This window comes from Dermacentor albipictus, unplaced genomic scaffold, assembly GCF_038994185.2.
Source record: "Dermacentor albipictus isolate Rhodes 1998 colony unplaced genomic scaffold, USDA_Dalb.pri_finalv2 scaffold_11, whole genome shotgun sequence".
NCBI lineage: Eukaryota > Metazoa > Arthropoda > Arachnida > Ixodida > Ixodidae > Dermacentor > Dermacentor albipictus.
Window position 1 is genome coordinate 842,511 of NW_027225565.1, and position 25,935 is coordinate 868,445.

General features: G+C 45.9%; 1 protein-coding gene across 2 annotated transcripts; it reads right to left on the reverse strand.

Moving 5' to 3' along the window:
- Nucleotides 1-11,481: 11,481 nt before the first annotated feature.
- On the reverse strand, nt 11,482-12,853 carry LOC139051303 (uncharacterized). 2 transcript variants are annotated; one of them, XM_070528305.1, is made up of 2 exons: nt 12,765-12,853; nt 11,482-12,511 (listed from the first exon to the last, which is right to left on the reverse strand). In XM_070528305.1, exons 1-2 carry the CDS (start codon nt 12,836-12,838, stop codon nt 11,572-11,574), a joined length of 1,014 nt encoding a protein of 337 aa, XP_070384406.1. In that variant the 5' UTR covers nt 12,839-12,853; the 3' UTR covers nt 11,482-11,571. The 2 variants fall into 2 exon arrangements, with proteins under 2 accessions (XP_070384406.1, XP_070384407.1); XM_070528306.1 differs by lacking the exon at nt 12,765-12,853 and adding an exon at nt 12,589-12,690.
- Nucleotides 12,854-25,935: the final 13,082 nt, after the last annotated feature.

The following is a 25,935-nucleotide window of genomic DNA, read 5'->3' on the forward strand; positions in this document are numbered from 1 at the left end:
ATCTTGTTCCTAACTTTGCTTACGTACAGGCAAGAAAAAATGTTATAGACAAAAATATTGTTCTTAAATTTGTTCACCTGCCCCACTATGGCTATAGCATTCTGCTGCTAACACAAGGCGAGGGATTGATTTGCCAGCCATGGAAGTCGCATTTCGATGGGAGACATCGGTGAGAAAAAAAGCTCTTGCACTTAGATTTAGTTCATCACCCTTTATTGAACCCTTACACTTCAAAATACTATAGCATAGGGGGGCATGCTTATGCAACATCTAACACTAATAGAAAGCAAAGGGCATAATGGTAAAACAACTATCTTTCGTGCTGATTCGAGTGTGTAAATATTCATTGCATCAATATGTATTGTTCAACAGCATTGCACAAATAAGCATGATCAAGTATAGCAAGTACTCTGTCAGGAAGCTGGTTCTACAGATGTATATATGTCAAGGCATGAATGCTCATACTACGTCGTACACATAGCCCAAAGAAAGCCTTTTTCAAGAGTTGTCCCTTCTGGCAGATATGAGTGAGCCATAGGCAGCAGAAACTTTATTGCAGAAAATTCTGTAATACCGCTTATGAAAGAATGAAGAGAGTGAAGAGGCCTTTAACAGCAGTACCTCATGCTGCCCTAATAAGAGGAACGATGAGCAAAAACATTTGTTGTAGACCACTTAAACAGTGACTTTCTGAAAGACAGAAAATTCCAGGTGAGAGTTAGAGGTACATTTGGCTCACACACACCAACAACATGGGCATACTACAAGAAACACTACAGCCTATGGTGTATTACAGTCTATGGGAAAGCTATCTTCTACAGAAATCACGAATGATGCAACAAGCCCTCGACAACACTGCAGACTTTCTTGGCCAGTCTGGCCTCTCGCTTTCTGATAAGTCAGCTCATATAGACGTCGGAAAACAAAGACTAGAATCAAGAACTACCCCAGATTGCACATTGTGATCCACATAGCTGGACAAATATGCCCGCAAGTCAACATCCACAAATCCTCAGCTAGTGTAAGACCAAGACGGCAGAGCCAGCACGTGGGTGAAACAATTATGCAACGCCTGGATGCAGCTTCCACACCTGGTGCAAAGAATAATCTCGATATAACGCGGGTGGACGAGTGGATACTATAGAAAATCGCAGACGCTGTGCTTGTGTCCAAGGTATGGTACGGTATGAATTACCAGCAGCACACAAAAGAGACAACTCATCGAATACAGGTATCGGGTAGTAATAATAGGTCTTTCCAACTGTACCATGCTTCAAGACCTCTATGAGAAAGAGCTAACGAACAAGCACCTAGCCAGAGTAGAGTTGGAGCCTGCAGCAAAAATTCTTTGTCTCAAGAGCTCAGAACCTCGTCCGAAGAAACTATGCCAGCTAGCATATGAGATGCAAAGACGACTACCCCTCCCTTCAGAAACACAACCTTGGGAGTACCTGAACTTGAAACACAAGAGGCCCATACCGTGGAATACGGGGGCAAACAATTAGGCCAGGAGACTATATGCAACTGCCAAACACACAGAGGAGGTTGCTAATCATGAAGATGCAAGCAAACATAAGGCACATATAGTACACTGATCTGGCAATAGCAGTTTAACAGTAGTATGAGACTACATAAAACTAAACCCCATATAAGTGAGTACCATTCCAGGTCATCCTACACCTAGAAAAGCTGAACTGAAAGCAATCAAAGCAGCACTTGTAGTGCAGATTACACCCTGCGCAACACCCTGCATGGATTCACCAGAAACTGTCTGGGCCTGCACATCACACAAGATTGTCAGGAAAATCAGGAGATTGACACGCGACTTGCAAGCACATGGCCTGAAATTACATTACAGGATACATAGCCATGCAGATATTCCAGGACACAAGCGGGCTTATAAACCTGACATAACAACTGAAAACTAGATGAGTTTGTGTGTATTCATTATTAACTAAAGTGCAACAGATAGACAACAGACAAGAACGAAGCGCTCTGTGTGTTCACTTCGTTCCTGTCCATCGCATTTCGGTTGCACTATAGTTAATGAATTTATAAGGCTGCACAGGAGAAGAATGGTACCTCTGCCCACGGGCCCGATCTCACATCCAAATCCATGCGTGTGCAAACACACACACACACGAATTTTGCAAGAGTGCAGAGCATGAAGCAGTATCAACACGATGACACTAGATATGGATGAGCACTAACTTTCAAATGAGGTTCATTTGTAAAAATGTGGCGAGTTATATAAATTACCAGAAAAAAAAAGGATGATGAGCAAAAAGAGAACAAGGTGAAAGCAGGAGCCAACGTTTCGACAAGCGGACTTGTCTTCTTCAAGGTCCACGTGTGGAAACGTTGGCTCCTACTTTCACCTTGTTCTCGTGTTGCGCATCGTCTTGAATTTCCATCTCCTGCCTTCCCCGAGTTTTCCCCAGAAAAAGAAAGACATCTTTGAAGGATAGATAAAAATTGGTGCTTGATGCAGCCAAACATAAATAAAAATGCTACAGAAAGAAAATAGAGAAAAATTCAAAGTGCAGGAAAAAAATCATTACAATTGCCAATCCTGTATGCCAGCACCTTTCAAGAAACACTGTTGTTATTCCAACAGACAGACTCACAGCTTGCTTATGCAAGCACATTCTTCCATTTCCATGCCATTGGGAAAAAATGAGTTCCCTGGAAGGTAGCCACATGCACACTTGGTGATCAGAATGTTCTTTTTCCCTGGACTTGTATATATATAAGTATTTTCTCCCTTTCCTGCTTTTATGTTTGGTTTCATCGAGCACTAGCCTTTATGAGGTTTTATTGCTGTACTACTTTGCGGTAACCTTTATAGATCACTGCATTTTCACAATAAACCTTTTAATTAGAAGTTAGCATACCCTGTTCTTACTGCTTCACACTGTACGTTCTTGCTACATTGGTCAAAAAAAGATTTTATAAGTTATCAAGAGGGCCAATAAAGTGACTTGTTGCAGTCTAAAGAAAAAAAGAAGAAACGAATAGCCTGGCTGCAAATGGCACAAGAGAACACATAGGGCAAACAAGAAAACCGAGATGATCTCACAATCAAAAGTTTAATGTACACTCCGAGTAAATGCTAGCTGACAAGCAATTGACTGAACATACACAAAAACGAGAAGCAAAAATTCACGTGCGTTTCCTGACAGGAAATGCATCCATTTCTAACGGAGGCTGTGATGACAAGATTAACCCAGCATTTTTAGATCTACAGCTTCCGTAATTTCCCTAGGCAGCCGATCTGCACAGAATGCTAGCGTCTTCCTCTACAATGCACGCTCATATGTGGAGAGTGCATTATAGAGGAAGAAGCTAGCATTTTGTGGCGACCGGCTGCCTAGAGAAATTATGGATACTGTAGATGCAAATACACTGGGCGAATCTTGTGTCAGCATGGGCGCTGTTACACTTTCAGAGATGGATGGATTTCCTGTTGGGATCTGTATGGACACACATCAGATATTGCTTCTGCTTTTTGTGTAAATTCAATTTATTGCTTGTCGAACAGCATTTACTCGGCATGTTCAATAAACTTTCACTTGTTAATACACCTCATGATTGTCTTGGTCTCTAGCAGAAAGCTGTTCATTCTTTTTTCAGTGAAGCTGTGTATGCCTAGGCGAAGCACTCATGGTCCGATCCTAAAACCCGTAGTGTAGGGGTATGAGCCATTGTTTAAGGGGGTGTGAGCCATTGCATTCGTCTTGGTTAAGACAAGATCATGATGTCATTATTATCTCACAGCAAAGGTGTGGTGGGCTATTGGCTAGACCGATAGTGACGTCATTTCTCTCAAGCAGCAGAGCGCGCGTGCAGCAGTCTCTCTCCGACTTCCCAACAGGTTCGAAAATGTGTCCCTGTATTTATTTAAATGAAGTGTGCAGCCCCGTTGTGTCACTTCGTAACTACAGTGCATAACTGAGTCATGAACATTATGATTAACGTATTGCAAAACACAAGTGCGTAGCATAATTCAGAAAGACTTGGATGGACCCGGTGGTTTAACACAATGAACCACTCATTGCACTTTCCATGATGGTGATCTTGCAAAGTGCAATGTGTGGCATTCCAAATAAACAATGTGATAAACCCAAGCCAAACACGTGCATAACCTCATTAAGAAACACAGACATCACCACTAATATAGAAAGACTTGAATAAACCATTGGAATTAACCCAGTGATAAACACCGAGGCTGCACATTTTAGCTTCGCTGGTTTACCGTCTGTACAGGGTGCATGGGCAGTAACTTTTTCTGTTATTGTTTGTTAAGTATTGTATAATGTTGTGCCATTAAAACACATTGGGTTAGTTGGTGCAATGTATTGGTACTGCTTTTTTTGCTGTTTTTTTCTTAATGTGGTGCCCGTCTTCCTTTTGTAACAACTTTTTTATTCCCCCTTTCATTATACTCCAACCTTGCAGCCTGCGAGGTATATAAATTCATTCATTCGTCATTCATACATCATTCATTCATCTGCATACACCTCGCACCATTCCTTGCTCAACAAACGTCACTGCGTTGATGTCTCGCAACATGCATCTACTTTAACTGCCGTTTGCGTTTTGGTTTTGTTTGTGAACAGTGTAATGCATAAAGATTACATGACATTAAGGTTGTGACCTATGCGGTGCATAAGCAAACCTTGCAAAAGATGACATATTCGATTGTTGAAATTAAGACGAATTGTATATATCGCAGTTACTTTAACAGCATTTAATTGACCACTTGACAAAAACTTCACTTCGCATAGATTCCAACACGTACGCTGAAACTGCAGTTTTCGTATTTGCTTATTAATTCAGTCGTTACTGCATGGCCACATTGCAGATTTGGAAAGAAAGTGTAATAAATTTGTTTGTTGCAATATAACAATATGTGTAAATCACTGCGATTGTAACACGAGAACTTGATACAAACATGCACACTATAGGATGCAGACAAATGCTCAGGAGTAACTCCAGAATGTTTGCATCCGGATACTTATGAAAGTGAACGGTTTCATTCCATGGCTGTCAATGAAAGGGAGAGAGAAAACTTCATTGTGTTCGTGGAACAACAACGCATTGCTAAGCTTACACATATAGTCATTTCTTAACACTTTCTAAATTAATAATTATAGCTTGCTATCGACATTGAAGCAGCCTTTCGACAGCAAAAAAAAAGGAATCAGTTTTTCCAGCTCTGAACATTGAATGGCAGGAAATGCAAGCAGGCATAAAATTCTGCCAATATAATCTGTTTAGGAATACCAAATTGGAATAAATATTCAGGCTTGCATTTGTACTTTCTCTGGCTGAGCAATCTAGTTTGAAATGACTCCCATAAGCATGTCGTAACAATGTTGATCTAATAAAGGTTAAATGCATGACTGGCTAAAGAAATCTGGATGATTGCTATGAATTACAGTGAAAAAAGTATATCTAATAACATTGATAATATAATAATATTTATTTATTTCCACAAAACAGGCTAACCCTGAGAGGCGTACGAGGCCGAGCAAAAAGCTGAAAATTCTACGGCAAGTGCGCCTGCCGTGGCCCTACAATCCTGCATTATGAATAGCGTGTATTGACATGGTCTTCTTGTTAGAAGTTCCAAGTACACTACCAGCGCGAAACACGGGACAACAAAGTGGAGGAGAAGCGTGTCTTTTAGAATGCTATGTTACAACGTAGAGGTTTCTACAAAAGTGACGGTAACTGCTCGAACCATTTGATGCGTCGGCTTTTCGGCTTTAGAAATATTTAGAGAGGGCTCCCATATATATATTCGCAGCGCAAGTACGGTGGTGGACGAACCAGGCTAGCGTTAAGGTTGAATTTCAAACACAATTTTCATTCCACGTCGTAATCACACAGATCGTTTGAGGCTTCGTTCAGGGGCATACATGGGCGTTCGGGTTGGTGCTTCTTGTTGCGTTTGGCGGAAGAATATGGCTAGGAGCAGGCACCACATATGCGCAACGACAGGCAATATACACGCATCATTTCTCCAGAAGCTGACGCCGAGCACGGGTAACGCGAGGATCTTGCTGGGCTGACATGACAACTTCGTGGCAGCCGAATTTCGAATACTGCATATACAGTGAGGGTAGCTATTGAACTTGTCGATAGGTCATATTGTAGATTGTTGTAGCGAAGGCAGAACGAAACGGTCATAGAAGGTAGAGAAGACAACACACAGCGCTGAACCATAGAGTAAAGAATCACTGAACCACCTGCGAACAGCTGTTTACGTGGGCGATGTCGCACTGAACTACAGACACCGCCGTCGCGCACCCCAAGACAAATCTTATCTAACGTTTTTAAATGAGTAAACGTACATATTATTTGCTTTTAATCAAGAAAAGTCCATAATATTATACTCTAAACGTTTTATTCACTATAATAAAAGAATAGCGTTTGCCACGAAACCTGGCACTAAGCAACCCTGGGCGTCGCACCAGTCGCATTGTTGAAATCGCAATCATGTGAAATGAGCCCTCTAAAAATCGCATTGCGACGCGTGCGACAGCACAGATTTTCGTCGTTGCAGTCGCAGCATGTGAAACAGCCTTTAACATTCAAATACGGAAAGCCATTAAAATCGCCCTGGGCCTACCATCTACGGCTTCGACTACGAGACTTCTCAAGATGGGCATACACAACACCTGGCAAGAAATTGCTGAAGTTCACGAAGCCAGTAAATTAGAACGACTGAAGCTCACGCCCACCGGAAGATCAGTGCTGCAACGGCTGAGCTACGGTGAAACCTTTATAGCCACCACAGACCGAAATGAAAAAATTCCTTCAAACCTCCGCGAATACATGTGCATAGCCCCAATTCCACGCAACATGCACACCACGTGCCACAAGGAAAGAAGACAAGCCCAAGTGGATGCTCTACGGCGAATACAAAGGCAAGATCCGGACGCCAGATACACCTACGCAGCCAAATACCCAGAAAGAAACGCTTACGCCCTGAGCGTCGTAGATTCTCAGGGCACAAAGCTAGCGTCTGCCACAGTTTGTGCGCAAAACCCCGAGACTGTAGAAGAGACGGCGATCGCCCTAGCAACTACCACGTGCATGGACGCAGCTGTCATCTTCTCCGATTCTCAAGCAGCCGTCAGGAACTACGCTAAGGGTCGCGCGTCGACAGAAGCACTGAAGATCTTGAAGCACCGCAGTACTCCGATCCCCTGCACCTGCGTGACATGGGTTCCTGGGCACGAGGGGCCGGAGGGGAACGAAGCGGCACATGCCGCGGCCCGAGGCCACACCTGCCAGGCCAACCCTTCCTACTCTCGAGACGCCCGGTCTGCGTCAGTGGAGGCAGAGACCGTACCCATCACGTACTCAGCGATCTTTCAACATCACAGGCTGGAACGCAGGGTGTACCCACCACCTCACTCAAAGCTCAACAAAGAAGAAAGCACTACACTCAGACGACGGCAAAGTAATACTTACATCCACGGAATCATCATGCATACACTGTACCCAACGCTACAAGGATACCACTACCCAATGTGCGGCGTACCGGACACCTTAGCGCACCTGATCATCGAATTTCCATGGCATATAGACCAGAACACGCTAGTCTCGCACCCAGACTAACCGAACGCATACTCTCTCACCCGGGTTGCCCGGTCGACCGGCGCTAAGTGTATTCGCCGGCGACCAGTAGGCATGGCAAGCGCCAGCTCTAGGGCTCCAAAGTGCGGAAATGTGCCCGTTCACATGGATCCAAAGTAGAAGAAGTCATCTGGGCATCATTGCATCGTGTTTGGATGCCAAAACAACCAGCGGAAAAGGAGCAGGTCGCTTTGCTCTGTTTGCGAAGAGCACAACATACGTAGGGAATCGTGCCGGTGCGGTGTTTTCAGCCTGCGCCGATTTCCATCCGCAACCAAGAATGCCAAGCTGCGCCACCGGTGGATAGCTGCAGTGAATAGGAAGAAGTACCTGCCCAGTGAAAATGCACGAGTGAGTATTCGATCTGTGTATATTTTGGTGCCACGTTCAACTTTGCGCCCTACGAACGTAATACGTGTAACACGCAGGTTTGCTCCGAGCACTTTCTGGGCAACAATCCTACAGAGCAGAATCCCGCGCCGGTGCTTCGCCTTGGCTATAACAAAAAGGCAAGCCTTTTCGTGTTTTCATTCAGGCAGAGCTCCCGACGGTTAAGCGGAACAGTTGAGTTTGCGGTTAGCGATACTTGCAGCTGATGCACGGAATCACCATTAAGCGTGAACGACAAGTTGTAGGCCTTGCTGGTGGGCGTTATTGCTAATGAAAGTAAACCGAAGTCTGCTCGTCACGTAGCATGCGTCCACAAAAACGTAAACGACGACTACTCGTCGCCGAAGGTGTTCTTGCAGCGCACCTACCTTTACGAGCTGGTGTTGCAGGTGTCATTCGTAACGAATTCACTTGAGCCTCCTGAGCTCTAAACTGCGTGCGGGCTGTTATGCGGGGCAAAGCGCAAAATATTTCCGTTCATATGGCGAGGAAAATAAGGTGCTTAATTATTCTTGTATTTTGTAAGAAAAGTTTGATCGTTCTCACTAGTTTTTTTTTTTGCTGTTTTCTTTTCTAAGGGAGCGCCAACAATCCGATGGCCCCGCACAAGCGAAACAGGTCTGGTACAAGGTAGCTGCAGTTGGTGGGGCTAATTTCTTGGAATGCAGGTGCGGTTGTTGTCTTGTACCAAAGGGGTCCTGATGATGCAGCTTTAATTAGGGACGGTAATTTTACGTGCCCTGTCATGGTTTGTGCAACTGTACAACACCTGCATCTTTCATGCTCTCCCTGTTATACGGGCTTTGAATGCACATGTAGTTGAACACTATAACTACTGTAGTACCTCATTTTCAAATGAGTGCAGGTTTAGCATCATATGCTGCTTGTTCGAGTGCTGTAGGCTTTTGTTCTGAATGTTTTAGGATATGGTTGGATATGGTAGGTTCCAGGATACAATTGGCCTGGTGTATTTTCTATTTCATTTTGAGAGGACCTATATCTTCGCAACAGTGATGGCATGGGAAAGAACTACAGCCCTTCTTACTATAACATCTATTTTGTTTTCAATGTGCAGGTGGTGAAGGGCAGGCGTCTGCTAACCAGGCATTCAAACGACCTCGCCAGTTGGTTGCCAAACGCGGCCAACCCAGTAGAGACCATGACAAACAAGACCAAACTGAAAGTGCAGATGACAGTCTTCTGCGTGCTTTAATAATATATGGCACCAACACAGTGCTGTAAATTCCTTCACAGGTTACGTGCCAAAAAGCTCACAGGTGTTCTAGCATATAGCGCGCGGTTTGTGCAAACGTAATAGCGTACCTACCCGATGTATTCGCTCCTGCAGTCTGCACAGCACTCAGTGTGGCCATTGCGGACTTGCATGAGGTCTTGAAGTTTGATTGATGCCAAACAGCGAAAATGACAGGTTAGAAAAAACGCGAAACACGCCTTCCGCCCAGCTAAAAAGCCCAAGTTTCGCTTTCGCGCTGGGTCGCATCTCCCGGCGTGGCAGCCCAGGCCTGCTACTTCGCGGCGCTCGGGATAGATGGCGCGACCGGCGCTCATCAATATGGCGGCGCCCTTTGATTTCACGGTGTTCTGGTGTATAGACGAACACACATTACCTTCACCGAGAGACTGTTACAACGCCAGAAAAAGCGAAGACCTCATAGAAACGTGGGAGGCCAAGCTCGTCTCCGAGGACCTGGAACAACAACGACGCCTCGTCGCCAGGGCCAAGGAGGCAGCGAAGGCCAGAGGGTTACTGCAATGAGGAGACCTCCCACCGAGAGTAGAACCGGGGCTTCCTCCGGAATACTGTTTCCAAAATAAAAGTTTATTCCTCCTCCTCCTCCTCACTCACTCACTGTGCTGTGTATCTTCCACTACTAGAGTTTGCCTCTGTAGATTGGATGCAACTTGCAAATCTAATTCCGACCTCATTGAGCGTGCCCAGAATAAATTGATATCTATCTCGAAGCGCCAATTTTGCCATTCTGACGACCATAGTTCAGCCTTCTCGTATATACCTCAACTTGCATCTCTAGATTCAAGACTTAATTAATCAGATCTTTTTTTGCTGTATAAGGTAGTCCATGGCATTATACACTAACCAAAGCTTCTTGATCATATGCAAATGTGCGTTCCGCAACAGTATACCAGGCATCATTCCGCATTCTTTGTCTGGCCTTTTTGCATAAGGGACTCCAAAAAACAAGCAATAAGGGTTGTACTTGTATTGATATACCTCATAGTTTATTTCCTGTGTTTTGTGTGTCTGTAGATAATCATGTGCGAATAACTCCCTTTTACCCTTCCTCGTTCTCACTTTCCTTATTTGTTTCTTTTGTCTCGCATTTTGTCTACCGCACTCATGCTTTCTGTACATATTGTCTCTCATATTGCTTTTTAAGAGCACCAGTACGAAGTCTTCCCAGCTGTTTCTGTGAACTATTATAAACATTTGACTGATTGATTAATTGTTTGATTGATTGCTACAGTAGTAAAAACTTGTGCTTTTTAGATATATACTAGTATATTCAGTATATGAGTCATAGACACCTTTATCATTTTTTTCACTCCTCGTCTCACTGTAATAGTCAAAGTTTATTGCAAGTGTTTCATTCCTGGAATATGCTGCTGTGCCACAGCGTGCATTGTATGTGCTACGCATCTGCGCTGCTTGATATGAAAGACGTGCCGTCCCAGGGATGTAGCGCAGCTCTTACCACTCGTTTTCAGCGCCTATTGCTTGCGCCACGTCGTCGCAAACAGTACAAACACGAAACCGGGCCTAGCTGAGGGAGTGAAAGGGTTCCGAGATTCTCCTGTATTTTTCCACGGGTGCCCCGTACTACGTCTCTCTCTCTCTCTCTCTCTGTCTGGGTCCTGCGAGTGCTGTATTGGCTTGAGGTCGCAACCGGCCCGAAGGGGGGGGGGGGGTAGGGGTGCTCGAACGGTGATACAAAGCACTGTGTAGTGTGACCACCACTGATAGGCTGAAAACGTAGCGCGTGTGTGTGTGTGTGTGTGTGCGTGTGTGCGCGTGTGTGCGCGTGTGTGTGTGTGCGTGTGCGTGCGTGTGCGTGCGTGCGCGTGTGCGTGTGAGTGTGCATGTGTGCGCGTGCGTGCGTGTGTGCGTGTGTGTGCGTGTGTGCGTGCGTGCGTGCGCGTGCGTGTGTGTGCGTGTGTTTGCGTGTCTGGAAGCCGTGTTTCCCCCCCTGGAAGCCTTGTGTGCGGTGCGCTGCACCTCCTCTGCCAGGCGGAGAAGGGACTGGGGAGCGCGACCGGAAGAAGGTGAGCAATTATCATATGGCACGTGCTTTGTGCCCAGAGACGTGTTTGTGATTGATGTAGAAGAAAAATAATACAAGTGAATTATAGAACTAGGAGATGAGACGAGGCTGTGTTCACCTTTGAAACAAAAACAAGGACACATTTAAAACAAAAACAAGGACACCTTTTTTGTCGACAAAAGAGTGCACGCCGCCTGCCCAGGCCCAGGGCAGCGCGTCATGGTAGGGCCTCCTACGGGCCGCGCCAGCACCAGAGGGCGTGCAGGTAGGCGACGCACCGCTGATATATCCTTCGGACGTGCCAGCACCAGGCGCCGGCCATGTAGAAGTCGTCGGAGCTGACGTTGGTGAAGACTTCGTCCATGTTGTGCCCGGAACCCTCGCCCTGGCCATCGCTGCATAGCTCACGACCGGCACGGCTGGCATCACGTCGGCGACGTCCCAAGTTGCGCCCCGCTAGGTGACGTCGTCCTGCTCGGTCACGGAAGCACTTGACCATCTGCTCCAAATTCCCGCGCAGTCCCGCCCAGAGGCGCGCCCACGTCGGTCGGCGTCGTGGCTCGATGCGCGGCTCGAGTGGGCTTTCGAGCCATTGCTCCAGAAACTTGTTCGTGGACAGCAGAAACGCATCGTGGAGCACGCGGACGTGCGTCTGTGGAGGAGTCGGGCTGGCGCTGGTGATTGGCCCGTAGCTGCTGCCGCTGCTGCGGCTGGACAAGTGCTCGCTGCTCCTGAGGCTCTGGTAGCCTTGAAAGACGAAGTCGCTGAGGAGCGACGCTGCGCTAGGCGTGGTCCGGAAGTCTGCACGCTGGCCGCTCACGTCCAGGACGCGCGCCATAGGCTGCTCGTCGTCCTCATCGTCGCCCTCTTGCTCGCCGGAGGACGGCGAGACGACGCTGGTGGTGCTCGTCGACATCTCGATCGATAAAGGCGGCGGACTCGGTTCTGCCTCGTCGCCCTCCCACGGAAAGATGTCGACCGTGCAGCGGACGTCTAGCGAAGGAAGCGACCAGGCCGGAGCCAGGCCACTTTCGGCCTGTGACTGGTTGGCCTCGACGTCGCCGTCCTCGCCCGAGGGGTACGACCACTGCGGCTGGCCCGGGACCGTGGTCCTGCCATACTCGTCGCCACCGCCGGTAGTTGTAGAGCACGGCGCCTTCAGCAGGACGTCGCTGCATTAACGCGTTGTACATTAAGTCGACATAACCTAAACAACCGCAAATGCGATAAGTCAGTCAATGGACGCTACCGTCGCCTTTGGCTCCGGAGGTTCTGCGACGCTATTGACCCTGAACCCGACTTCGTTCTGTCGGCCATGCTATGAACGGCTCACCCGAGCGCAGCGACCCAGATTATGCAACGCACGCGTCGACGCGGCCACCGCAGGCGCGCACTATGTTGGGATCATTGGCCTCCTCCGCTCACCGCGTGTTGGAGGGCGCCTCCTGGCAGGGCTGCCGGTCAGCGTCTTCTGGAAGCTGGGACGACGTGACCTCCATGGCCCAAATGATGATGATGATGATAGCCTCATATTATGGCTCATACCCACACTGGGGGATTGGCCAAGAATTGCGTGCTGAAACGTTCACCTATTTTTTTGAAGTGCCACTTATTCGATGATAAAAAAATATATATATATAACGATAGAGAGATAAGAAAACATACAAAAACCAATAAAATACAAGACAAAAGTTAAAAATTTATTCGTTTTGTTGACGTTATGTAACTGCAAACGGCATCAAATACGTCCCTGTGGCTGACCCCTATAACTGACGCACCGAAAGATAGTATGGTTTCTGGTGATAACATTAACCCTAATTTTGCGAACGGAAGTTCTAGATGTCTTTTTCTTAACAATTTGTATCGTCGACATGCCAAAAAATAATGATCTAGTGATTCTGTTTCTTGACAGTATGGACACAGAGGTGATAGCGTCAGACCAGTCCTGTGTAAATATAGGTTTAATGGAGGGACACGGCAGCGTAATCTCGTGACCGCTACTTCTGATTGTCTTGATGGACACCACTGGATTTTCCACGGAAATTTGAGGTGCTGATATTCTGTCCATGTTGTTATTGATTCACTGACATCTCTATGAATTGAATATTTTCTATATCTGATTGCTGTTATGTGGGCCACCAAAGGAAGAACCTGCATTATAGGTCCACTCAGGGATGCTCGCGCTAATGCGTCTACCATTTCATTTAAATGTAAGCCACAATGTCCAGGTACCCATAATAGTTTTAGAGAATTCAACTGCGGAGGAACTAATGTTAGAAACGTCTTTATTGGTGGCGAATTGGGTGAAGCCGTAAGCGAAGTACAGACCGAAAGGGAATCTGTTATTATAACCGCACTTATTGAGTTCGACGGTAGTTTCCGAAGCGCTAATAGAATTGCTAAAAGCTCGGCTTCAAAAACAGGTGTGAAGTCTGGCAGTCTCAGGGAGAATGACCAGCCAAGCGGAAGCGAGAAGATGCCTACGCCCGCCTTTTCGTTGTTCACTGAAGCGTCCGTAGCTATTATGTTATTTGTTTGCACGTGTGCTAGGTAGTCTTGCAACAGGTTATTTAAAAAAGTGGCTGATTGAAACTTAGAGTTTGGGGGGAAAATGTCATCAAAATCTATCTTAATATTCTGATGTGATTCGGTTGACGGAATTACCTCTCGAATGTTCACATTCAGGCTATCTAATTGTTTTTGGACAAATATGATCTGTGGAGTGTGAAATCGAGGCCAATGAGCAAGGAAGAAGGAATTTGGATCATTAATGAATGCGTATTCAGATCGTCTAAGCGGCAAGCTGTAAAATTTCAGGAATGCTTGAACTGTTAAGATGCGGAATCTGCAGGGCAATGTTGGAAGGCGCGCTTCTTGGTAGATAACATTAATAGCCACAAACCTGGGGAGTCCCAGACACAGGCGTAGGGCCTCACGCTCCAAAAGAACCAGAGGCTTTATTTTATACGCAGGGCCGCCTGAGAACAAGACACACCCAAATTCCAATATGGGGCGCACATACATTTTATAAATCATCAACAATGTATCCCTACGTAGTCCATATTTCCGGTTACTCAGTCTGCGCAGAATACCTAAAGCACGTTGTGCCTTACCTGCTACACTCTCTATGTGTGGGCTCCAGTTGAGTTTTCCATTATATGTGATTCCCAAATATTTTAGAGACTCAACCTGTGGAATGGGTTTTTGCTTATAAGTTATAGAAATTGAAACCGGATCTATGACCGAGAACACTAAAATGGCGCTTTTGCTTACGTTTAATGACATACATATTGTCTGAAGCCATACTTCTAGCATGCTCATGTATCTTTGTAATTTTTGGTATAATGTGTTAATGTCAGTGTCGGCAGCAAAAAATGCAATGTCATCTGCATACACGTAAACGTGCACGTCCTGACAAGTGGGGATAGAGCTCATTAATATATTAAATAATAGTGGGGATAGGACAGATCCTTGGGGAAGTCCGCGGGTTTGTCTGAATTTAGACGAAGAGCATCCGTCCTTGAAGCAATAAAATTCTCTTGATCGCAAAAATTCTGCCACCCACGCGGTTATATAATTGGGGAAATTACGACGCTGCAGAATATCAAGTAGAATTGAATGTTCGACGCTGTCATAAGCTTTAGCTATATCTAATTTCATCAAAGCAGAATATTCTCTCCTTTTCCGGGCAAGTTGGATGCGGCTCTCTAAATCAGCATGGGCACACCATATTGAGCAATTAGCTCTAAAGCCTATTTGATTTGGACTTAATATTAAATTATCCGTCATCCAGATAGTAATTCGGCAGTGTAATACCCTCTCTATGACTTTGACCATATTAGAAGTAAGAGAAATGGGTCTGATGTTTTCTATGTTATACCCTAGCCCTTGTGTTTTAGGTATCGGGATTACTTTAGCTACTTTCCAATCGTTAGGTATCCAGGCTTTGTGTAAGGAATAGTTTATAACGTTTAGAAGGTCTCCAGGAGATAGATCAAATAAAATTTTTATCATGTGCACGGTAATTCCATCAGGACCAGGGGCTGACAAAGGTAAGTTTCGAATCACTTGGGATAATTCAGGCAATGTAACTTCAGTAAACACTAAGGATGGGGCTACTTTTTGCAAATTGTACGACATCGATGACGTGAATCTACTCTCCAAGCCTTTAGCCAGGAGTTCAAGAGATTTTTTCATTTCATCGGGAGACAGATTGACATAATCAATATTAGCTGGCGATGGCAGAATTTTTCGATATCTCATATATCTAAACAACGATTTTTTGTTTTTAGATTTAGAAAGGAAATCATAGTGTTTCCTATCATAATCCTCTTTAGCTTTAGCAACTGTACGTTTAAAGACTGCAGCTTGAAACTTGTAATCAAACCAATTTTTGGGGCATTGGTTGTAGAGGAGCTGCTTCCAAGCCGCCTGTCGGCGTCGGTGGTCTCGCGTGCAGTCTGTATTCCACCAAGGGTTGTAAGATGTTTGCTTTGCAGATGTAACACTGAATTCAGCCTTTTTGTATGTTCTTTTAATTACCGCACAAAGTTTCATAGCCTTGGTGTCTTCCTGCTCTTCAGAATGAGAAGCCAAATGTACCTTAAGATCGGATTTAAATTTAACATAATCTACGAATACGCGTACCTGGGAGCACGCTGGCATAATCGGGCAAGCAAGTTCAACCATTATTGGAAAGTGGTCACTGTTGGTTGCACAGTCCAAGGCTGTCCAGGATGAGTTAGTGAAGGACGAACTTACAAAACTTAAATCCAATGCGGAGCGGGACTGTTTACAAATATATGTAGGAATTTTAGAGTTCAGACAACACAGATTATTATCTATTGTCCAATCCCACAAGCGTTTACCACATTGGTCAGTTCGAAAGCCCCAGCACGTGTGATGGGAGTTGAAATCTCCAACCAGAATTTTATCCTTACACCATGAAGTCATAGCTGAATTCAAACATCGAGTGTTCTGTACACCCGCAGGAAAGTATGCGTTTACTAAGGAGAAAGGTAGACACCCTGGTATAGTTATATCTAATGCGAGAATTTCACTTTCGGGGGACATATGTTTATATGAAATCTTTGCTTTAAGGCTAATTCTGTTATTGATAAAGAAAGCTAAACCTCCGCCCTTAGATGGACGGTCCAGTCGGAAAGAGCGATAGTTCGTCAATTGAAAACTTTGATGTACTGAAAGCCATGTTTCTTGCAAAGCAATGATATCCGGGGAGAATTTCGAAGATAGATACAATAAATCTGTTGCTGCTGAGTAAATTGATCGGCAATTCCAATGAATAATTTTGAGGAGACCTATGGTTGCGTAAGTATGGACTCAGTAACTGCCTTATCTAAAATGTTTTCCTTTAAAAAATCTTCCTTGGTAAGGCTGTCTTTCGGATACTTTTTTGTCTTTGCCTGAGTTCGAGTCGTAGCTTTTTTAGACAAAGGGGATCTACATCGTTTTAACGACCGAGGATCCATGTCCATTTCCTCTGCGCCCTCTGTATTATCGTTGGAGCCTGTACATTGGGTCTGGTTAACATCGACTGGTGGGATTACAATTTGGGCATCTTGCGACGTGTAAGTGGCGGTTACTTCCTCGTTTGAGGTAGGTAGACACTCAGTAGTTCCTGAAGTTATACCAACTGCTGTTGTTGCTGCGAATATCTGCGCCATCTGGCTAGTGAGAATTTGTGTCAGGGACTCACAAAGGTTTCCAGCTAGGCGCTCCATAGATTTTTCCATTGCCCTTTCGATGGCATTAGCAATAGAAATTGAAAGAGCCGCATCCGTTGCTGTCACCTGGCGTGCTGTGACGCCGGCGTATCCCTGTGTCCTAGAATGAATTTCCGCTACCGCTTCTCTACGCGAACAACGTCTTCGTTCAATGATTGCCAGAATTTCAATTTCCCGTGCCTTTGCTGAGCAATTAGAATGATCTGCAGGGTGCGCGTCATTGCAAAGGCAGCACCTTTCTTCCTTGCTTTTGCATTCGCTTGCATTGTGTTCTTCACCACAAATTCGGCATCTGGAAGCAGATCTACATCCTTTTAACGTGTGTCCGTAGCGCCAGCATTTCACACATTGGAGGGGACGAGGGGACAGGGGTTCCACTCTGTAGATTAGAGGCCATGCCTTTATCTCTGAGGGTCGAAGTGTCCCTGCAAATGTGGCTATGATCGACTCAGTAGGGATCCTGTTTTTCTCGACCACACGTCCACACCGATAAACTGAAATTACACCCGCGGGTGAAAGCATCTCTAATACCTCTGTCGGTGTCATGTTCACGTCGACGCCGCGGACAAGCCCTTTCACACATGCCAAGTGGGGAGGAATAAATGCGCTCACCGGATTGGCGGCAAACAGCGAACACTTTAACAGGTCTTGTACACAGGACTGGTCTGCCGAAAAGCAGAGGACTCCACCTCTGCCAAACTGGCGGACCTCAGAGATGGTCTGGAAATGGGCCGTCGCCGAGCGCAATTCCGCCTGAATCGCTTTCGGATTCTTCATCCGTATGACTCCGTTATTGGTTGGGACAAGAGCCACAGGAACTGATGAGACGCCGTTGCGTAGAAACAGATCCACAGGTAACTCCTGCGGAGGAATAGAAGCGGACCAGGGGGAGGCCCCTGGCCCTGGTGAAGAAAAGGACATCTGCGTGGTCTTATTAGCCAAATAATAATAGGACTAGCAAAACTGATGAGAAGCGATAAAAGAGAAAAAAAAAACAGCTATGCAATTCTAGGCCAAAACCCTGCGAGGCAAGAGCAGTTCCACCGAGCCGAGCGAGGTTCCACAGCTTCGTGGATTCTTCTTCGTGGATTCTCAGGGAACCTCAGGATTCTCGGGATTCTCAGGATTCTCGGGATTCTCCGGATTCTCAGACGCTGGATGCGTCGATTCATTGGAATCCATCTTCACGAGCTTCTTCTTCTTCTCGTACCCAAATCTCGCCCAAATCGTAGGGCGCTTCGTCCTCTTTGCCACCGGGCACGTGTTTGTTCCTGCAGCGTGCCGCCATTCCGAGAGAGCGCGCCGGGTGCACGTTCGCCACTGTCTTTCAGGAAGCCGCGGGACGACGCTCGCACGGCGCTTTTTCTGCATGCTGCAGGTGGCAGCACGTTGAAAAATGGTGAGACGAAGCTATGACGAAGCTTTGACATCTCGGGAGACCTCGATCGGGCTGCTATTGGCTTTGGTACGCTTCAATCAGCAGCAGGTTGCTAAATTAAGCTTGAAACAGCCCTACCGGATAGCCGCGGCCCGCAAGCCACGATCCATTCAAAGAGATGGGTTCTTTAATGGATGTTGGAGACCTTTGCCTGGTGGCATGCCCAGCGTGCTCATGCAGAGGAGTATAATGAAAAATGAAATTACGTGCACAGGTCACAACATTCAGAGAGTGTCTCAGTGGAAGCGTAGACATTGGTGAGTCGGCGTACACGTATGGAGCGATCACTGTTGCACCGTCTTGCGGCGGTGCTTCGCTAAAGTATTCAATGCATCAGATAAATTTATCTTCTCGTAATTCATAGCCAACAAAATTAGATCTGCGGCTACCAGTCATTGCGTACAATCACTATATTCTACCGGTGCGTGACAACGATGACATCCTATAGATATCCTATGGACATCCGCTACCATGACAGGGATGTGTCAAATACGCCCCTCGCACGACCGTGTGGCCACACTTTTGGTGTCCTGCGAACATAAAATAGTCAAAGTCGAAGAGTTTATTTAGACAACGCATTGTACAGTTGCCTAGGGCGCAGACGAAAAGGCAAGTGGATGCCTGACAAGGAGTCTGCGCCCTTCTTGCTCCCATTCGAGAGCACAAGACATTCAGCGCATAAAACACACACTAAACGAGATGGAAATACAGAGTGGTTGGTGAACATTGAAACGGGAGTTATTTCATATTGAACATTTATGTAAAATTGGGAAAATGCTGTAAGAAACAGAAAAAAAACAAAAAGAAGAAGAGTGGTCATGCCTGCAGAGACAATAGATACATAGTGATGATATTTTTGAAAGCTTTGAATGATTTACTTTCATGGATAACGTTTACAGCAGGATGGTGAACGTTTAAAAAGCTGGAAATTCTGTAGCTAAGTTTCTGGGTGCCGTAGTTCATACGTATTTTTTCCTTATTGTAACATATTTGCCGGGTGTTGTACGTGTGTGTTTTCGTTAGATACTGATGAAAAAAAGCCGTAGGATCGGAATGCATTTGTAGGTAACTAGCTAACGCTATCTTTTTGTCCATAACGTTCCACAGTGTAAGCAGTTGATGTTTTCTAAACAATGGGGCAGTGTGGCTAAGGTATGGTGCTTTATCTATTAGGCGCAAAAATTTATTTTGTATTAAATATATCTTTTTTATGCCTGTTTTAGGTGCTGTGCCCCCCAGACAGAAAGACAAAAGTGGAAACGCGAATGTACCAAAGTGTAGTGTAGTTGTTTCCTTAGCCAGATAGGCAAAAGGTTCTTTATTTTATACATGATACCAATGGACCTAGATATACCAGTGCGAACTTTTTCAATGTGAGGTGACCAGTAAAGACGCTCATGAAATATGACACCAAGAAATTTATGTGTTGCTACACGTTCGATAGATTCATTGCGATATTGGATAAGTATTTTTTTGTTTTATACACTTGTTACGGGCGTTGAATATAATGTACATAGTTTTTTTAGTGTAACTCTAGTTCATTACCGTGGAACTACGTGGACAAATTTTCCAGCCATACATTGGTTTCTACTTGGATGACTTCTGGGTCTTGTCCGCAGATGAATACATTGGTATCATCCGCATACAGTATTATTTCTGGTGTAGAGAGCACGTTAATTATATAATTTATATAAAGAAGAAATAACAGTGGCCCAAGGATTGATCCTTGTGGAACTCCATAATGTATCTGACCTAAGCTGGACTGTGCATTCGCAATATTCGTGTACTGCGGCCGTATTCTGTAGTGGTTCGCTTTGGAACCGGCTCCTTTTGACTGTTGTCATTGGTCGGCGCTTCGTTGTCATCCCCAGTCGGCGGGACGACAAATTTTGTTGACGTCACACAGCTTGTCAATCATCTGGAAAGGAACCGGTTCCCTGCTACGAGAGCAACCGCGGAGAAGTGGTTCGCTCGATGGTCGCGCGCGGTGGCGAGATGAATTCGAGGGTTGCTGGGGCAACCGTGACTGCCGGCTAGTCTCGCGCCAGCTGACGAGCCGGCACCTAGACGAGAGAAGACAGAAACGGCAATGGCGGCTCCTTTGGTTGTGCTGCTTGCGAGCGCCGAAAGTCAACGACGCGACGAGAGGCAACGACGCGACGCGTTCGGCATCGCCGAAGAAGAGTTTCGAAGGCATTTTAGGCTCTCCAAAGACATAGTGCGACGTCTTTGCGATGAGCTGGAAGGACATCTCGGACTTCAAAGATTTCGTGGTGTCGACACTACGATGAAAGTGCTGTGCACGCTTCGGTTTTTTGCCACCGGGAGCTTTCAACAGTGCGTCGGGAATGATGAAGCGATTGCACTGTCGCAGCCTTCGGTCAGCCGGATCATTACAGCCGTCGCTGTTGTGCCATTACCACAAGCCCGGATTTCGAATCTGCAAGATGCAGAATCTATCCTGCGAGCGCCCTAATTCTTCCTTCACAATTCAAGATGCTGAGCCCTCAGGCAGCGGTGCTCTGCGAAGAAGCATCGGCGAGCAGCATGTTCAGACATGCACACAAGTGCCAGACAGCCCGGCGCCGCACCTCCTTTTGCCTGGAGGTCACTGCGCGCGCGAACTTTGAACCGGGTGGCCAGCGCGGTCGCTGGTTGGACCCCTCGGACGACCGTCGAGTGCTGACTTTGTATTGGGCCGTTTGAGGGACAATGGTTCCTCGGGGATGATAAAAGCCGCGACGCGCCGCCTGAAAAACCGGATACGCCGACCCACCGGGAGCACAGTGCCGCTCTCGACTGGGGTGAGATGTGTCACGCGTTTTCGCCGGACGTCGCCGTGCGGGAACAGTCGCGTTTGCTGTGAGATCTCGGCCCCAGTGCCGACCTGTTCATGTCCTGTATAATGACCTGTATATAGTGTATAAAGTCCCTTTTGTTATTCTCATCGACGCCTGGCTCGGAGTCTTCGCTACCAACGCTCTGTCACGAAACGGGTTACGAGCGCTACGGGACCACAAAGTCGTAATAGTGGTGCAGCGGTGCAAAGTCGTAAGATCGCCAAGGCCATTACGGTTGTGGGCGATAAAAAAGGATGGGTTAGATTCCCATCCTCGGCGCAACAGAAATCCGCCGTCAAGGAAGGCTTTCTTAGCCGTGGAAAAATTCCAGGAGTTGTAGAATGTGTGGACGGTAGTCTAATAGCCATCGTTCACCCTAAGAAGCTCGGCCCCGGCGAAACGGAATCGTGCTGGAGCCGTAAAGGGTATTACGCCCTCAACTGCATGGTCGTGAGTATTGTTCATTGACAAATATTTTCGATATGTGTTTGCGCAAGTGCGCGTTGTAAAATACTTCGCTTCGTTATTTTTCATCAATTGCCGGTAATATTTGCGTTCCTATTCGAGAAAGTAGCGTTTGTGTTGTATGTGTAATGACGACTTTGATCTTTGCATAGAACACGGCCGCACTTTTTCAGTGCTCTCTAATCACAGTTGAATAGCCTTTTCGATGCTACAATGTAAACACATTACGCGCGACTTAAACCGGAAAAGACGCCGTAGCAGTGAAGGGAGTCTTCGTCTGTGAGCGATCCTAACAGAAGACTTGGGATTCTTATTCGACGTAAAACTAAAGCATTGTGGCCAACAGACTGTAAACGTGAAAAACAGCATCCCATCAATGAAAATGGTGTGAGGGAGATTGAGAATGTTTGGACACCCATTTGCACTAGCTGTTAATACGGCACATGCTGTTTCCGCGTTCTTTCGCTTGTAATGGGCACTTTGTCTGAAAGAAAAAAACACAGGTGGCACTCTCTAGCAGAATCTTATACAATATGGACGGAAGAAACCAAAGGAATTAATTTGCAAATTGTGTTGTGACCGCACGCCATACATGAGCATTTGTACACATGCCAACATTACATTTGTAGGTTAAGATGACATTGTTATCATGCTGATCATTAGTTCCACTGCCTACTGCGTATGTTGATATCTCCTTTTCTGTAATTGTGTTCGCTGACTGAACAGTAACTGATTGGCAAGTAGTGTTGTAAGCAAAAGCTTGTGCCAGATATTTGTTGCAGTGGCATTGACACATTCTCTTTGCTTTCCCTTATGAGGTGTGCGACGCGAAGCTGAATATCCTGGCAATTGGCCCACGGTATCCCGGATCGTGCCACGATTCTTTCGTTTGGAGGCATTCTGCGTTTCGCCGCCGCCTCACTCGTGGCCTGTTACTTAATGGAGAAGTCTTGCTTGGTAAGTGCACCTAAAGTAGCAGTGCTTCTTCCACATGTAAAACATACAGAGTCAAATAGTTTTGCATCCTAGCAAGCTTTAAGAAAGCGTGATTTGCTAGAAATGTGTTGTGAATGCAGCAGTACCTAATGAACCTGCAGCGACTTTCGAGAGAAACAAGTCTCTCTTAAAAGGCAGTTGAAGTCCCGCGTTCGTGTTGTCTTTCTCTCCTCGTCCGTGTCCAAATGTGCGCTGGAACAATGTTTCATAATGCTAATCATAACCAACTAGCCCAGCTGTCCATACTTTGTACCACATATTTGTACCAGCATGTATACAACAGCTGATATGTTATGCTGTTTATTTATTAATTTCAATACACTGAATGCCAAGTGGAGCGTTACAGGCAGGCGTAAAATTCTACAGAACACGTCACAATGGCAGTCTTCAAGTATAGTGGAACAGGGTTGGTGACAATGGACTCGGGGAGCTGGTCCCTGGTCACTGTCCTTGGAATAAGGGAATAAGCGTGTGCGTGAAACTTTCGGCATCGACGTTAGTGATCGGTGTAGTATATATTGTAGAATGGTGCAAGTTGCGCTATTTTTCTTTGTGTCGCAGTGTGTGCGATTTTTTGTTGTTGTTGCAGCGACATGTGGTGCTGGAGTGATTAGAAAGGATCAAACGGGTCGCTCGATTTTGGGTACCTTCATGAGAAGAGGTACGAAAGGTAGAGCAAGGATCCCAGATACTGGCAGCATATTCGAGATTAGACCTTAGAAGTGTTTTATAAAATAACCCTTCTGAAGAGAGAAGAACTAATAAGGTTTAGTGGAGGATGTACATTTAGGGAGGGGCTAATGGGATGAACGGAGGAGAAAACCACGAGTATGAAATAAATATTACATGTCCAACATGAACTGAGAAGGAGATTTGCAGCCAACACAACAGGTGAAATTGGGCTTTTCTTTAAAATTATTCCAACTTTCTTTACAACTTTCCAGGAAGGTCAATGTTTGATAGATATTGCAACAATAAATCCAAGACGTGCAGCTGTTGTAAAATGGCCCTGGCGTAAACTGTGTTCTTGCATTGTGCCCTAATGTATCCATGTTCGTTCACTGAAATGCAACACTTTACAGGGGACTCTGGGTACCCGCTAGAGCCATGGATCATGACTCCTGTGCCTGGTCACCCAAATCGCCTCACGGCAGAGGGGCGCTATAATGAGGCACACGCATCAATGCGAAATGCCGTTGAGCGGTGCATAGGAGTCGTCAAGAGCCGCTTCCGATGCCTGAAGAGGTATCGGGTGCTCCACTACTCGCCTCGGAAAGCAGCCACTATTGTTGTAGCTTGTGCAGCGCTTCATAACCTCTGCCTTGCAGCAGGCGTGCCTCTGCCAGACGACACAGATGACGAAGGTGCACATGACGACAGCGCACAGGGGCCAGCCCAGGCACAAGTGCCGCTGCAAGTACAGGTGCCACCGCAGGCGCACCCTGTACAGCCTTCTCGAGCTTTGTTTCGAAGAGGCCGTGCGGTGTGCGAATCCATAGTCGGTGTGTTTCGGCTGGCCAGAAATTTGCGCATTGCCTACCTGCAAAGTGTGCGCCGGCGCATTCGCTGGCAAATGAGGCGGAGACATGTGGAGGTGTAACATGTTTTATTTTTCTTTTCATGAAAGTAAATGGGCCGTGCACTTCAACATAACACATTGCGTGTGCTCACATGTGGCTAATCATAGTATGCTGCATACTGCAGTAGTGAACAGCACATGATCTGTCTATGTTGAGCATGACAGATACACATGCAGTGACAAATAACCATGTGCCATTGTGTTACTCCTTTGCTTTGTTTACTGTGCTTTTGAATATTGTCTCGCCAGGGAATTTTCTTTAAATAAAGGTTATTTCCAAGGTGAATGGAAACCAATCTTGCATTGTTGAAGATTGCTTTGTGATGCCTATTTTACTGTGCAGTTTGCATTGTTCCAAAGCTGAAGATGTCTGTTCATGTGTGACACGCAAGCACAGCACGAGTTACGCAGCGACTGAAATGTCGTTCAGAGCAATCTGTATAGCACATACTGAAACGTATAGCAACAAACGAGGCTTGTCAAGCCCTTTTTGGAGCAGGATTTCTTTAAATAGCAGACACTCATGCCTGCTACTGCTTTGTTTAAACTCAAGAGTTGCTTCAACATTGCATTTCTTGCAAGCTTGATTTCACATAATGCTCGTAATTGCTGCTTAACAAGGTGCAACTACGCTACACGCTTAGGCCAAGTTACACCCTTTGGCTTGCCCCTTCTGCCACACGACAATAATCGTTATCTGCCTTGATGCGCTTCCTTTCTTTCACGCTGCGAGCCCTGAGCTTTCCAGTAACGAACGGCACGCGTGTTATCAGCGTAGAGCAGTTTACACCCTTTCGAGTGCACCTTCTGATAATGCGCGTGCCGTTCGTTACTGGAAAGTTCCGGGCTCACAGCGTTAAAGAAAGGAAACGCATCAAGGCAGATAACGATTGTTCTTGTGTGGCAGAAGGGGCAAGCCAAAGGGTGTAAGTTTGCCTGAGAGTGTATAACACAATATAACCAAAATCATGACAATGAACCATTTCTTTGTTTATTTTATTCATTGGGTACCTGCTTCGCCATTCAGGCATTACAGCAGGGAGGGTACAACTCATATAAATGAACACTCAAAATTACATTCATAAAGCATGGAAGAAATCATCATTTGAACAAATACAGACAGTGTCAGGTGGTAGAGTATTTCAATCTCTTATAGTACGAACATAGAAAGAGTAGCGGAAAGCGTCGCTTTTAACCCTTTATTGCATGGCGTCCCATATTTGGCACATACCGGTTGCCATTCTTTTTTCACGTGTCGGAGATTCCCAGTTGAGAATGTGATACCGTCAGAGTAATTCTCATAGTTATGCGCACTTATTATGGGCAACTGCTGCCAACTCTTGAGCGATACGCATAACAGAGGTGAAGTAGATTTTGGGAAGCGACGTGAAACTCGGAGGGGGCCAACACGAGCAATTTTTTTTCTCTGAAAATTTTGACTGCAGAAACATAGAAAAATTATTTTGGCATATTTTTTGGTCTCGCCAATTCAAGGCAGTTACTAGTTTTCTCAATTTTGCCTGCAGCTGCAGCA